This window comes from Podarcis filfolensis (assembly GCF_964270895.1).
Source record: "Podarcis filfolensis genome assembly, chromosome: 5".
NCBI classification, from domain to species: Eukaryota; Metazoa; Chordata; class Lepidosauria; order Squamata; family Lacertidae; genus Podarcis; species Podarcis filfolensis.
The window spans coordinates 35,670,939-35,684,658 of NC_139608.1; the positions used below are offsets into that span (position 1 = coordinate 35,670,939).

General features: G+C 41.0%; 1 protein-coding gene across 4 annotated transcripts in view; it reads left to right on the forward strand.

Moving 5' to 3' along the window:
• Positions 1-13,720, forward strand: part of PAK2 (p21 (RAC1) activated kinase 2) — a 46,683-nt gene that overhangs the window by 12,236 nt on the left and 20,727 nt on the right. For all 4 annotated transcript variants that reach the window (XM_083613815.1, XM_083613818.1, XM_083613816.1 and 1 more), the window contains 4 exons: positions 9,699-9,909; positions 11,616-11,716; positions 12,102-12,252; positions 13,515-13,546. In XM_083613815.1, the coding sequence (XP_083469941.1) occupies positions 9,723-9,909; positions 11,616-11,716; positions 12,102-12,252; positions 13,515-13,546 (471 nt within the window). In that variant the 5' untranslated portion in view covers positions 9,699-9,722. The remainder of the gene's footprint in view (positions 1-9,698; positions 9,910-11,615; positions 11,717-12,101; positions 12,253-13,514; positions 13,547-13,720) is intronic.

Genomic DNA, 13,720 nt, shown 5'->3' on the forward strand with positions numbered 1-13,720 from the left:
GACCACATTAAGTGTTCTCGTGCCCATATTTAAGTAGCCAAAATACATGCATGAGAGAGGGAATCAGTAGATTCAGCGTCACCCCAAAAAATGGAAAAGGAGGGAAACCACCAAAGAGGAATTCAAACAAATAGCCAGCACGTGTAGACACAAAGTCAGAAAAGCTAAAGCACAGAATGAACTCAGGCTTGCTAGAGAGGTTAAAAGCAACAAAAAAGGCTTTTATGGGTATGTTCGTAGCAAAAGGAAGAACAAAGAAACAGTGGAGTCACTCAGAGGAGAAGATGGTGAAATGCAAACAGGGGACACAGAAAGGGCTGAACTCCTCAATGCCTTCTTTGCCTCAGTCTTCTCCGATAAAGAAAACAATGCCCGACCTGAAGAATTTGGAGCAAATGATTCAGCAGAGGAAACACAGCCCAGAATAACTAAGGAGATAGTACAAGAATACTTGGCTAGTTTAGATGTATTCAAGTCTCCAGGGCCAGATGAACTGCATCCAAGAGTATTAAAAGAACTGGCAGATGTGATCTCAGAACCACTGGCAGTCATCTTTGAGAATTCCTGGAGAACAGGCGAAGTCCCGGCAGACTGGAAGAGGGCAAATGTTGTCCTTATTTTCAAAAAGGGGAAAAGAGAGGACCCAAATAATTACCGCCCAGTCAGTCTGACATCAATACCAGGGAAGATTCTGGAGCAGATCATTAAGCAAACAGTCTGTGAGCACCTAGAAAGGAATGCTGTGATCACCAATAGTCAGCATGGATTTCTGAAAAATAAGTCATGTCAGACGAACCTGATCTCATTTTTTGACAGAATTACAAGCCTGGTAGATGAAGGGAACGCAGTGGATGTAGCCTACCTTGATTTCAGCAAGGCATTTGACAAGGTGCCCCATGATATTATTGTAAAGAAGCTGGTAAAATGCGGTCTTGACTATGCTACCACTCAGTGGATTTGTAACTGGCTGACTGACCGAACCCAAAGGGTGCTCATTAATGGTTCCTCTTCATCCTGGAGAAGAGTGACTAGTGGGGTGCCACAGGGTTCTGTCTTGGGCCCGGTCTTATTCAACATCTTTATCAACGACTTGGATGATGGACTCAAGGGCATCCTGATCAAATTTGTAGATGACACCAAACTGGGAGGGGTGGCTAACACCCCAGAGGACAGGATCACACTTCAAAATGACCTTGACAGATTAGAGAACTGGGCCAAAACAAACAAGATGAATTTTAACAGGGAGAAATGTAAAGTATTGCACTTGGGCAAAAAAAAAATGAGAGGCACAAATACAAGATGGGTGACACCTGGCTTGAGAGCAGTACATGTGAAAAGGATCTAGGAGTCTTGGTTGACCACAAACTTGACATGAGCCAACAGTGTGACGCGGTAGCTAAAAAAGCCAATGCAATTCTGGGCTGCATCAATAGGAGTATAGCATCTAGATCAAGGGAAGTAATAGTGCCACTGTATTCTGCTCTGGTCAGACCTCACCTGGAGTACTGTGTCCAGTTCTGGGCATCACAGTTCAAGAAGGACACTGACAAACTGGAACGTGTCCAGAGGAGAGCAACCAAAATGGTCAAAGGCCTGGAAACGATGCCTTATGAGGAACGGCTAAGGGAGCTGGGCATGTTTAGCCTGGAGAAGAGGAGGTTAAGGGGTGATATGATAGCCATGTTCAAATATATAAAAGGATGTCACATAGAGGAGGGAGAAAGGTTGTTTTCTGCTGCTCCAGAGAAGCGGACACGGAGCAATGGATCCAAACTACAAGAAAAAAGATTCCACCTAAACATTAGGAAGAACTTCCTGACAGTAAGAGCTATTCGACAGTGGAATTTGCTGCCAAGGAGTGTGGTGGAGTCTCCTTCTTTGGAGGTCTTTAAGCAGAGGCTTGACAACCATATGTCAGGAGTGCTCTGATGGTGTTTCCTGCTTGGCAGGGGGTTGGACTCGATGGCCCTTGTGGTCTCTTCCGACTCTATGATTCTATGATTCTACCCCAAGGTTTTCACGTTCTCAAAAGCTGTAGGGGGAGCATATAAGGTGGTGGGTGGTGGGACTCAAAACAGTCACATAAGAACTTAATGCCATGAAATCTTGTGAGACTGAGGGGGGCTGAAATGGTAACTGGATAGAAGGGGAAATTGAATGGAGTAGTGGCAAGGAAAGGAGAAGACACACAGATATGAAAAAAGTGGAAAGTGCCATCTCATTGTAGGTCACTCACTTTCTGGTTGAGACTGAGAGGCTATTATAAAATATTCCCAGAGGCATAGTCCATAGAGTTCAGTGGAGAAACTGAAAGACCTGTGTAGCTGGAATTGGTCACATGTGTGCTCACCTCTATAAAAACCTCTAAAATGGAGGAGAAGGGGGTAAGCTGGCCTATGAGAACTGGGCAAACTGCAGTTCTCATAGGCCATTATACTTCAGCATTTAATGCTTTTGGTTCAGGTTTTCTTGTCATTTTCCTTGCTCTGTGCATAGTTATTGAAGAGGGAAGAACCTATTTGAATTAGGGTTACTTTGCTGTTTTGACTACACCAGCAAAGGTGCCCTTCTCCATTGTCTCTCGAGATTGACGGATGCCAACAACTTTATTAAGAATTTTGGTACTTCATGAAAACTGGTTTTCTCCATGTTCTTTCAAAAAAGGGGGGGGGGAGTAGGTACCCATTACAAACAGAATTTAGTTGGAACCCTGGAATGTATCTGGGATATGGTTAATGTTGTTGAGTTCTCTGAACTTGTTTTTGGAGCAGAGATGCACATAGAATAACTCTCTAACTTGGATTCACATGTGCCTTCACTGTATTCCTAGTGAGAGCATCCCTGTTCTGTATTTTTATGGAACTTGGGACCATTCTGTTTCCATCTGAAATAAGAGCTTGCCTATGAATAATCACTTAAGCAGTGACTAATAGATACTCGAGCAATGACTAATAGAGAAGCTGAAAACTAGAGTTCCTGAAATAGTCTGCCAGTTTTCTTGCATAAGGTAAACGGCAATACAGAACAGCTACTTGCTGCTGTCCTTTAGGTGGGCAGTTAGGGGAGTTTTGTTCCACCAGACCCTTAATGTTTGTTGACTTGATCTAATTGCAGTTTTGTTTATTTGAACAATTATGGGACGCAGGTGGCGCTGTGGGTAAAACCTCAGCGCCTAGGACTTGCCGATCGCATGGTCGGCGGTTCGAATCCCCGTGGCGGGGTGCGCTCCCGTCGTTCGGTCCCAGCGCCTGCCAACCTAGCAGTTCGAAAGCACCCCCGGGTGCAAGTAGATAAATAGGGACCGCTTACCAGCGGGAAGGTAAACGGCGTTTCCGTGTGCTGCGCTGGCTCGCCAGATGCAGCTTGTCACGCTGGCCACGTGACCCGGAAGTGTCTGCGGACAGCGCTGGCTCCCGGCCTCTAGAGTGAGATGAGCGCACAACCCTAGAGTCTGGCAAGACTGGTCCGTACGGGCAGGGGTACCTTTACCTTTTTAATAGATACTCGAGCAATGACTAATAGAGAAGCTGAAAACTAGAGTTCCTGAAATAGTCTGCCAGTTTTCTTGCATAAGGTAAACGGCAATACAGAACAGCTACTTGCTGCTGTCCTTTAGGTGGGCAGTTAGGGGAGTTTTGTTCCACCAGACCCTTAATGTTTGTTGACTTGATCTAATTGCAGTTTTGTTTATTTGAACAATTATGGCTTGAATGTTCTTCTTGAGGTGTATTACAGTAATGTTTTACTGTTATAAAAATATGTGGAAGCTCTTTTTTAGAGCCAAAGGGGATGTTAAATAAACATTTTTATACATTTATACAATAATATTGAATAGGAGGAGCAATCCTCTTTTTGTTGTTGTGTACTACAACTCCCCCCCCGAATCATAGATCAGATTCTCCTTTGACTCTGTGTAGTTGGATATTCCCCCTTTATGTGTATGCTTTTAAGGGAATGTGGTGAAAAGAATGCCTGTATACTTGACAAGGCCCACATCTTTATTGATCACATGTATGTGTATTGGAAGTGCTGGAAGCTAAATGAGAATCTGCCTTAAATGTAAACTTGGCTTCTGTGTAAGTTACCGTATCAGGGGTCAGCAACCTTTTTCAGCCGTGGGTTGGTCCACTGTCCCTTAGACCATGTGGTGGGCCAGACTATATTTTGGGGTGGGGGGGAATGAACGAATTCCTATGCCCCACAAATAACCCAGAGATGCAATTTACGGTAAAGAAAAGCACACATTAATCATGTAAAAACACCAGGCAGGCCCCGCAGATAACCCAGAGATGCATTTTAAATAAAAGGACACATTCTACTTATGTAAAAACATGCTGATTCCTGGACCGTCTGCAGGCTGGATTGAGAAGGCGATTAGGCCGCATCCAGCCCATGGGCCTTAGGTTGCCTACCCCTGCTCTACACAGTTTGTTCATCTAATTTCCCAGGAGTGAACATTGCTTTAATTAATCCTGGATGATTCTTTTTAGCCTCTGGTTATGTCACTACAAATTTGCACATGCTTTGCTGAGTCAATATCTCAAGTTTAACAAGACTGTCTGATAACTTTGTTCAAAGCAGGCCAAGTTTCTGCCTTGTCTAGGTTCATTGTAAATGGGTTCTCAAAAAATGAAGTTGGAATGGAAGTATAATTCTGGGTTGACATGGCTGGTTTTAGAGGGTTCCATGGGCTCAAATGCTCCCTTTCCTTCTCTACAAATTACCACTTGCTTTTCTGATGAATGTTAAACTATCATTTGCTATTTCACTGCAGGCACAAAGCCGAGTCAGAAATACAGTTCCATATTGGGTATGAAGTATGTGAGAGACTCTCTGTTAAACATTTAGTGCACTTTGTTTCAATGTCTGTTTGCTCTGGTCACTGGATAATTACTTGTAAATTACAGGACTGCTGCTGTTACTATAACCCCCGGTTTATAGTGTGACTCTTCAGCACAAAACATGTCTGGAAGCTATGGGTAGTTGCACAATTCTGAACAGATTAAATTTGAATCCAGACAAACTGGAGTGATGCTAATTAGATCTCCTTGTATCCTTAAGGGAGAAGGTTTGAGGTCAATGGAGTAACAATTATTCCATCAAAACATATGCAGAATCTGGGAGCCTGTGTTTTGGTCAGCATGGTCAAGTTCAGGATCTCTTTTAAATGTCTCTCAATGTTGGATAAAAGCAGAAACTATTTCTCTAGTGCCAGCTGAGCCACAACTGATTTGGAGAAATCCCTGATACATTGTCTCTACTTGGTGATTTGAAGAAGGTCCTCATTGTGTTCCTTCCTCCCTGTTAGTAGTACTGTGTGCATGTGCTACAGCAGGGAAGCATGTCTCTCCCTTTGGCCAGGCAGACACCTGCCCCTGAAAAGCTTCAGGAGGGCTACTGGCCAGGCAATATTGGTGTATCTTGCAGCTAGCTGGTGCTTCTCCTAGTGGGGTAGGAGAGCTGAAAATAATGCCAATATATTTCACAACTGGCAACCAGTGTACTCCCTTTGGTTTCCGATAGTACATGGATACACCAGTAAAAAAAGCATGGGGCTTAGTTTGGTCAGAAATGAGTATATACTTCCAGAATTAATTCTGAATACGTTACTTCTGGTAAATGAGCCACCATACCTGCAAGAGGGCCATGAAAAGTTGTGTCCTGGGCTTTTTGGACTCCTCTATCCATGTACTATCTGAAACCAAAGGGACGCATTGGTTGCCAGATGTGATTCCCCCCCCCAAGCTCTCCTACTCCACTGTCCCAACATAGCCTGAGATGGACCACCCTCAGGTTTCTGCAACAAAGAGGCCTCTGAAGCATCCCTTTGCTTTGTACTGAGAGGAATACCTGCCAGATTCCTTTGTGAAGTGAGGGCTAGACCATCCCTGCTGAGGATGCCTTGAAGCAGCAATAATACGATTGAGGGAGGATCTTGGTAAGAGATCAGGCTCTCCACACTGAATAAATTGGTAGTGCTTGGTGTAAATTAAAGCATATTGTGGTGGGTGGCTGTTTGTTCCTGCACAAAACTGGGCAAATATACCTCTAATGTTGCTTACTCTAAACTTTAGAATGATGTTTTCATACTGTGAGTCATTAAAATGTATATAGGTTATCTGTATTTCCTGTAGGAAATGCTGTCAAGTAACCAAATGCAGTCGTACCTTGGAAGTCGAGCAACCTAGTTCTCGAACGTTTTGGCTCCTGAACAATCGAAACCCGGAAGTCACTGTTCCGGTTTTTTAACGTTGTTTTGGAAGCTGAACATCTGACGGGACTTCCACAGCTTCTGATTGGCTGCAGGAGAGCTCCTGCAGCCAATCAGTAGCCATTCTTTGGTTTTTGAATGTTTTGGAAGTTGAACAGACTTCCGGAACGGGTTCCATTCGACTTCCAAGGTACGACTGTAGTACTTTTTTAAATTTTTAACAGAAATACTTATAAAACCTGCAGGTGGCAAACATCTTAAAAAGTATTTTCCCTTTCCTTTAAAATAGGAGGTAATTAATTTTTTTTTTTTAAGATTCCTGCTTTGCTAGTCATAGATTTCTTCCAGAAATGGAAGAAAATATGCTTCTAGCTTTAACCAGAATTCATTACAATTAATCAGTTAATATTTATTTATAATCAGTTACCGCTCTAACTTTCTGGTTTTCATGTAGGTAACAATTCAACAGGGCAGTTGTAAGCTGCATCGTATTAAATCTACTGGAGAGACACTTGAGAGAAAAGGAACCAAAGGAGCTCTTAAGTTGTACATTACTTGCTAAAGAACTGTTATGAGTTTGCATTAAAATAGAAAGAAAGATAATGCTAAGCAAGTATCATCATTCAGTAAATCCTCACCAGTGCCAGTAACAAAGAAATACCTTTCCTGCTATAAGCCAGAGTGCCTTTTAAGTAGCTCAGAAGATCGTAATATCAAGTAACCTTTCATCTTGGCTCTTTGCTGGTTGAGATGGGAGGAGTGGAAGGGAATTACTAAAAGGTGTGTAGCCTGGAGGGACAAGCTGCTCCTTTGTTAACAGGAAAACTGAGGCCGCAGTCCTGTTATAAACTCCCATTGAGCTCCGTGGGACTGACTTCAGAGTAGGCATGCCTAGATTGCACTTCAGTTGCACTCTTAACAAAAGCTAAGTTGAACACAGAATTTAAATGTATTTTAGTCATGACATTTCTTATTTGGGGACATTTTAAGGCGCTTAAATCTGTCCCAACGCCTCTAGACAGCGAATAAACAAAATCTGATATGTTTATGACAGTGAAGCTTCTGGCATATACGGAATTAGGTGGTGTGGTGGGATGGAATGATCAGTGAACTAAATGGTTTATAGTCCAGCTTCTGTGGAAAGAAGTGAGAATAGAATGGAGTTAAAGCTGCATGTGGGTCAGTCCAAAGAGCAGGGTAGCAGAACAGTGTGGTTAACTAGAAGGACTTGGGCAAAACTATAAATAGGGCCTAAAGTCAGGAGGGATGAAGCAGGAGTTGCAAGCAAGGTGGATTGATTAATGGATTTAAACCAGAATAGAATAGAATAGAATAGAATAGAATAGAATAGAATAGAATAGAATAGAATAGAATAGAATAGAAATAAAGTCTTATGGTTACTGGCATACTACAGCAAGTGTTTCTCATCCAATGAAGATGAATTGCCTCTGTTTACTAGGTAGAATGTAACTCCCCACATTTGAGAAATGATCAAATTAGTTCTTCATTTACATAGAAACGCTCCTTTAATCCAATGGCCTGGTTCATGCTTCACATTAAACCATAGTTAAAATAAGCTGTGGTTTATTGTGAGTGAGCAAAATGCTGGTGCACACTGCAGAATAATAGGCAATTAGCTTAATCCCCGTTTCTGTTGTGCTGCTGAGAAATGTCATCCAGATTCAGGCTCATGGTTGGTTTTTCTCTAGACAAACCAGAACAGAAGCCAATGTTTTGGTCTTTGGTTTAAAGTTTGTAGTTTGGAGGAAACAAATTGCAAACCTAAGTCGCATGATTCAACAAGCCAGACCATAGCTTATTTTCCAGGAGTGTAACAGGAAGAGGGGAGGATCAGAAATATCCCAGTTGTTGGCATCTATTGTTTTTGATGGCAGGGTGGTTTCAGAGTGCTGAATTTCATTCACATTGATTTGAACTTGCCTGGTAACTATTTGGTTGCAGGAATTAAGTCACCTTTCTAATCAAAATAGTCTTGTTTGATGAGTAGTAATTATTTGTGCACCTGTGACTTCCATTAGGCAGTTTAATGAAATAATGAGCCCCACGACAGCAAGGGAGATTCTATATTTGAAACAAACATTTTAGAATAGTGACCCAAATGCTGGAAACAGCTTTCAAATTACCTGTTTGAAACAATTAAATATATATACACATTTATTTTGCATCCAGCCTGATGTTCATTTAGCAAGATAATTTTAAAAAACAACAACAAAAGAATAAGAAGATTTCCTGGGCTGTGTTAATTGGGTGACATAGCACCTTTCCTTGTTGGAGGGGTCATGTTACATCCACCCAAAACAAAGCACTGGAAAACCACCATCAAGCAAATATAAAGAGACTTAATTGCAAGCCATTTCCTAGGCTCTTTTCAGTTCTGTTTGCTTCACAGAGTCTCCTGCCTTATTACCTTTTTGCTGCAGAATGATCAAAGTTGTGTGTTTCTACTCACTGCTGTTTTGCAGAATTATGGGAGGATTGCAGGTATGAAGTGCTGCAGTGAGAAATACCTCTATTGCCAAAAAATGTGGTACCCAAATTTTGTATCGTGTCAATAATCTCTTTGGGAGGTTACAACATACAGAATAAAATCTAGATTCTGTTCAGTGTGTGTGTGTTGTCTGATGCATCTTTAAAGTTGATGCTTTTGTGGTGCTGGAAGAACTCAAAGGCATTTTCTTCTCTTTCTGTGGTTTTGTGGGCAGTGATGTTAGTATGAAAATGGCATTCTATATTAAGTGGCCACCAGGAAAAGAACGTTAAAATTTCAGAAGTGTAGGTGGAAGGGCTGGTGAGTCAAGATGAAAGGGAAGAAAACGAACTTCAGGCGTATGCTTTGCTCAGTTGGCAGCAAAAGGCATAGAAATTTAAGCGCAAAATGGATTTGACAGTAGTAGATGTGAGGGCATGTGACAGAGGCAGAAGGACTTGAACAGTCAACATTTTCCAAACAAGCAGCAAGCTAGCAGAATTGGTAAAAGATCAAGGTGATGTCTTGTTTCAGTGTCCCACCCCCAAAACTCTGTGACTGGAGAACCCTGATAGAATAAGTACAGTATCGTTGATTAGAGACTAGAATTGTTAGTCACAGAGATCTCTCCCCCACCCCTATCCTGCTCTGCCCAAGTATTTTTCTTACGTGCAAACTTGGGTACAAATGTTTCACTTTTTGCAGGTGTACTATCTGCAGTACTTTTTTCAATGTATGAATTTCCAAGATGCCCCAGATTCCTTCAGAGGTCCCTGATTTGGTTTAAGATGCCTCAGGAAGATACTACTTGCCTGAATCTGTCTGAAACACCATGCTTCTGTTCAGGATTCATTTGAATCTGTTGCGCATTTCTAATAAGATCTCTTTCCCCTATAGAGAATATTAACAATGTGTGCAAGACTTGGAATTCAAGAAGAGTAAACAAGGTGTAACATGCTTTTTCTATCTTTACTGACTCTGTGTTTTATTTAATTGCAGTGCATTGACTAGCCATTAAGTATCATGTCTGACAACGGAGAACTCGAAGATAAGCCACCAGCTCCACCTGTTCGGATGAGCAGCACTATCTTCAGTTCAGGAGGGAAAGATCCATTATCTGCTAATCATAGCTTGAAACCCCTGCCCTCTGTTCCAGAAGAGAAAAAGCCTAGGAACAAAATCATCTCTATTTTCTCTGGCACTGAAAAAGGTAAGATGCTGCATTGTGTGGGTTCAAGACCTTCTTCCCTTTGCAACTCCATTGTTCCATATGCATACTTTTAGCTAGGAAACACATGAGTTATAGAACAGTGCCACATGGATCTCATTTCAGTAATTGCACTGGCACACAAAAAAGTAGCAACCAGCTTCACTGTTACTCAGCTGGGCAAATGCAGTGGGACTCCTTGGGTTTGTGTTCTTTTTCTTTCGGTCCCTCTCCCTAGGAGTGGGGAAAATAATCCGGTTGAGTACATGCAGGTTTTCTCTCTGTCACTCTTCCTGCTAGGAAGAGATTGGCCAAAAGCAGGCCATTCCAGCCAGGGTAGATCCAAATAGAGTCCTGTGACAGAGGTCTACCTGGAGGCAGCACATTGGAGCTATGTTTTCTCTTCCTCTCCCTTCTTTGGGAGGCAGAGAGAAACAGACTGGTATGTAGCCTATGAAATGGATGGGAATTACAACGCAACTGAACATACAGTACACTCTTATCTAGTTGGCTGGAGGCAATCCTCCCTGGATTCATCTTTGTTAAATTTAATACCTGAAGTCAGACTATAGGCCCATCTAGCGCAGTATTTCCTACTGTCACGAGTGCAATCCTAATCCCACTTGTCTAGGAGCAAGCCCTGTTGAATTTAACAGGACTTACCTCCGAGTAGACATGGTTAGGATTGTCCTGTAAATTTCACTAAGCCCACTTTTGACTAAAATTAGTAGAGCTGTGTTACAGACTTGTGCAGCTTTAATGTTTTGAAAGTTTGGAGGATTTGAGAAAATTAGGCAAATGTTTTGGAGAAAATGGCCGGGGGAAATGAAAATGCTTACAGCGGTGCCCCGCAAGACGAATGCCTCGCAAGACGAAAAACCCGCTAGACGAAAGGGTTTTCCGTTTTTCGATGCGTTTCGCAAGACGAATTTCCCTATGGGCTTGCTTCGCAAGACGAAAACGTCTTGCGAGTCTTGCGATTTTTTTCGCTTTCCCCCCTTTTGCTAAGCCGCTAATAGTCTTTTAGCTGCTAAGCCGCTAAGCCTTTAATAGCCACTAAGCCGCTAAACCACTAATAGCGCTAATCCGCTAAGCCGCTAATAGGGTTGCTTTGCAAGACGAAAAAACCGCTAGACGAAGAGACTCGCGGAACGGATTATTTTCCTCTTGCGAGGCACCACTGTACATCTTAATCTTCGTTATAGTCTTTAACTGCCCACCTAATTGTAAGCTTAGACGTGAGGTGAAAAATATAGGTTGCAAATGTACTTAGCTCACACAAGTACAATGTTATAGAGCCAACATGCAGAAACTAGTTTCAAATGGTCATTTTCCAGTTTGAATTGCAAACACAAAGATGCAGGAAAATCTAGGCAAAATGCCTTCACCCTACCAAGCAAGAAATGCAGACCCAAAAAAGCAGGCAGCCCCCTCCTGCAAATAACCAAATGCCCTCAATTAAAATTAAAAATTGAGAGAGGCTGGGGGGCTTAGTGAGTGCCAGGATGGGTGTTTGAGTTTCCTTCTACATGACTTAGCTGAAATTTGTTACATGTCTGTTTCAAGACATCCTGGTTACTAGAATCATGGGGCATATTTGTGCACCTAAGAGTTATGTTTAAAGAATATTTGCTGGCTAGGTTTACTAAATTTTAAAAGAGCTGTTTTACAGCTGTTTTCCTAGGCTGACTATTCTGTTTTTCTTGTAGGGAGTAGGAAAAAGGAAAAAGAAAGGCCTGAAATCTCTCCCCCATCAGACTTTGAACATACCATTCATGTTGGCTTTGATGCAGTTACAGGAGAATTCACTGTAAGTATGCCAAGCTTCTCTCTGTTCAGTGTGTACTAACTTATGGTTGATAAGAAATATAATATTTTCTTTTTAAGCACTGTTGTTACAGTGTATTTCATCACTGAAAAACATTCTCAATACATATTTCTCCTGTTGCACCAATAGGAAAGCTGTAGAAAACTGAAATAAGGAAATGGGGTAAATTTAACTTAAAATAGATGTTATATTGCAAAATACTGTTTCTCATTATAACAACAAACTGGACCGCTTTATGAAATTATGCTGACTTGTTTCATTGTATTTTCTGTAGGATCTTGAAATAGTGATTTTGTCATGTGTCTATATGAATTATTTAAACTTGTGGGTGCTATACTTTAGATGTAATTTTATATTCTTTTCCTAGGGAATGCCAGAGCAGTGGGCTCGGCTGCTACAGACGTCAAATATCACCAAGCTAGAACAGAAGAAGAATCCTCAGGCTGTCCTTGATGTGCTGAAGTTCTATGATTCTAAAGACACAGCAAGACAGAAATATTTGAGTTTTTCTGCTACAGGTAATCTTTAGAATACTGTGGGAAAATTCAGGGGGAGCCTCAGATTGTTCTTGAGAAGCGTTAAAGAATTTGCTTCTAAAATGAAGAAGCAGTCTGCAGTGAAACTCTTCAATGTATAGTGCTTTGGAGAAATGGCAGTGTGGGGCACCAGCTTTCAGTAAGCCAAAATTCTAATGATGGATAAGATCCATTACTGCCCCTTTAGTTTAAATAGTTAAAAGAAGTTTATTTGAAGTACTTGATCATGAAAGAATAAATAATATCCATTCATTTTCTTAAACATTTTTGAGTCTACGATCCCTATCTTTGTATTCTTACGTTTTTTGTAGAAAGTTAAACTGAGTTATACACAATTGATTCCCAAAGGATGGAGGTTTAGAAGAAGGGCTGTAAAAAACTTGCAGGAATCATTGTATATATTGATACGTTGTCATTAATAGTAGGGTGGGGAATTGTAGTGAGCCCTTGTACAAAATTGAGGGGGAAGGGTCTTGAAATTCTAAAGCTCATTAACTAAGCTTTCAGGCAGACATAGTTGGATACAACCCTAAGTCATTCTCAAAGTTAACCCATAAAAATCAGTGCAGTTAGTCAAGTTTACGCATTTCACTCTGCTCTGAGTGTGTTGAGTTGGATAGAACCCATATGCTACTTGATACGTTCAGGTATTCTCTGTATTTGATGAGGACAGATTTTCAGAATAGTTGGAATATTCTCACTTTACTAATGAATTTGATATCACACAGTTTTAACATAGGCTCGCAAAAGTACTGCGAACTAACATCAAATGTGAACATGTAAATTAAAAAAACAGACAAACAAGGCGTATAATACCAAAACGAGATGAAGACTTGGCTTCCCTTAATTTGGAGTTTGAATTCACATTAGTTAAGGGTCAACAAGTTTGAGTTTACCTACACGTATAAAACTTTGCTTTTCCAAGTTATCCTTAGTTTTGATGTAACGGTTTTGGTATTGACTTTCTGTTTATGTAGAGGTTTTGTTTAATAGAAAATAAAACTGGTTCTAAACGTTTTAGGCGCCAATTATATCCACATTTATCTAGAAAGCTGGGTTTTTAAAAAAGTGAACCTATTCTACTGAGAGCATGAAAGAAGAATAGAGTTCTTAACTCACATTTCAATCTCTCCTATAGAAAGACCCCAATACTTTTCATTTATCATTGTTACTCCTATTGTAAAATGCCTTAAAATCTTTCGGTGTTTCTGTTTGTTAAATTTTCAAATTTCTCTTTTTTTTAGACAAAGATGGATTCCCCTCAGGAGCACCAGCAGTAAGTGTGCTTTATTACATTCCTTACATTTCTCAGAAGTATTTACTTCTCTATTGCAGTTCTTGATGTGAATCAAGCCTAGTGAGATACAGTAGCTTTCAAGCTTTGCTTTTTCAAGTATTGTCTGGTTTGAGGTATGAATCACCAGAGGCCTACACCTGACTTTTTTTTAAA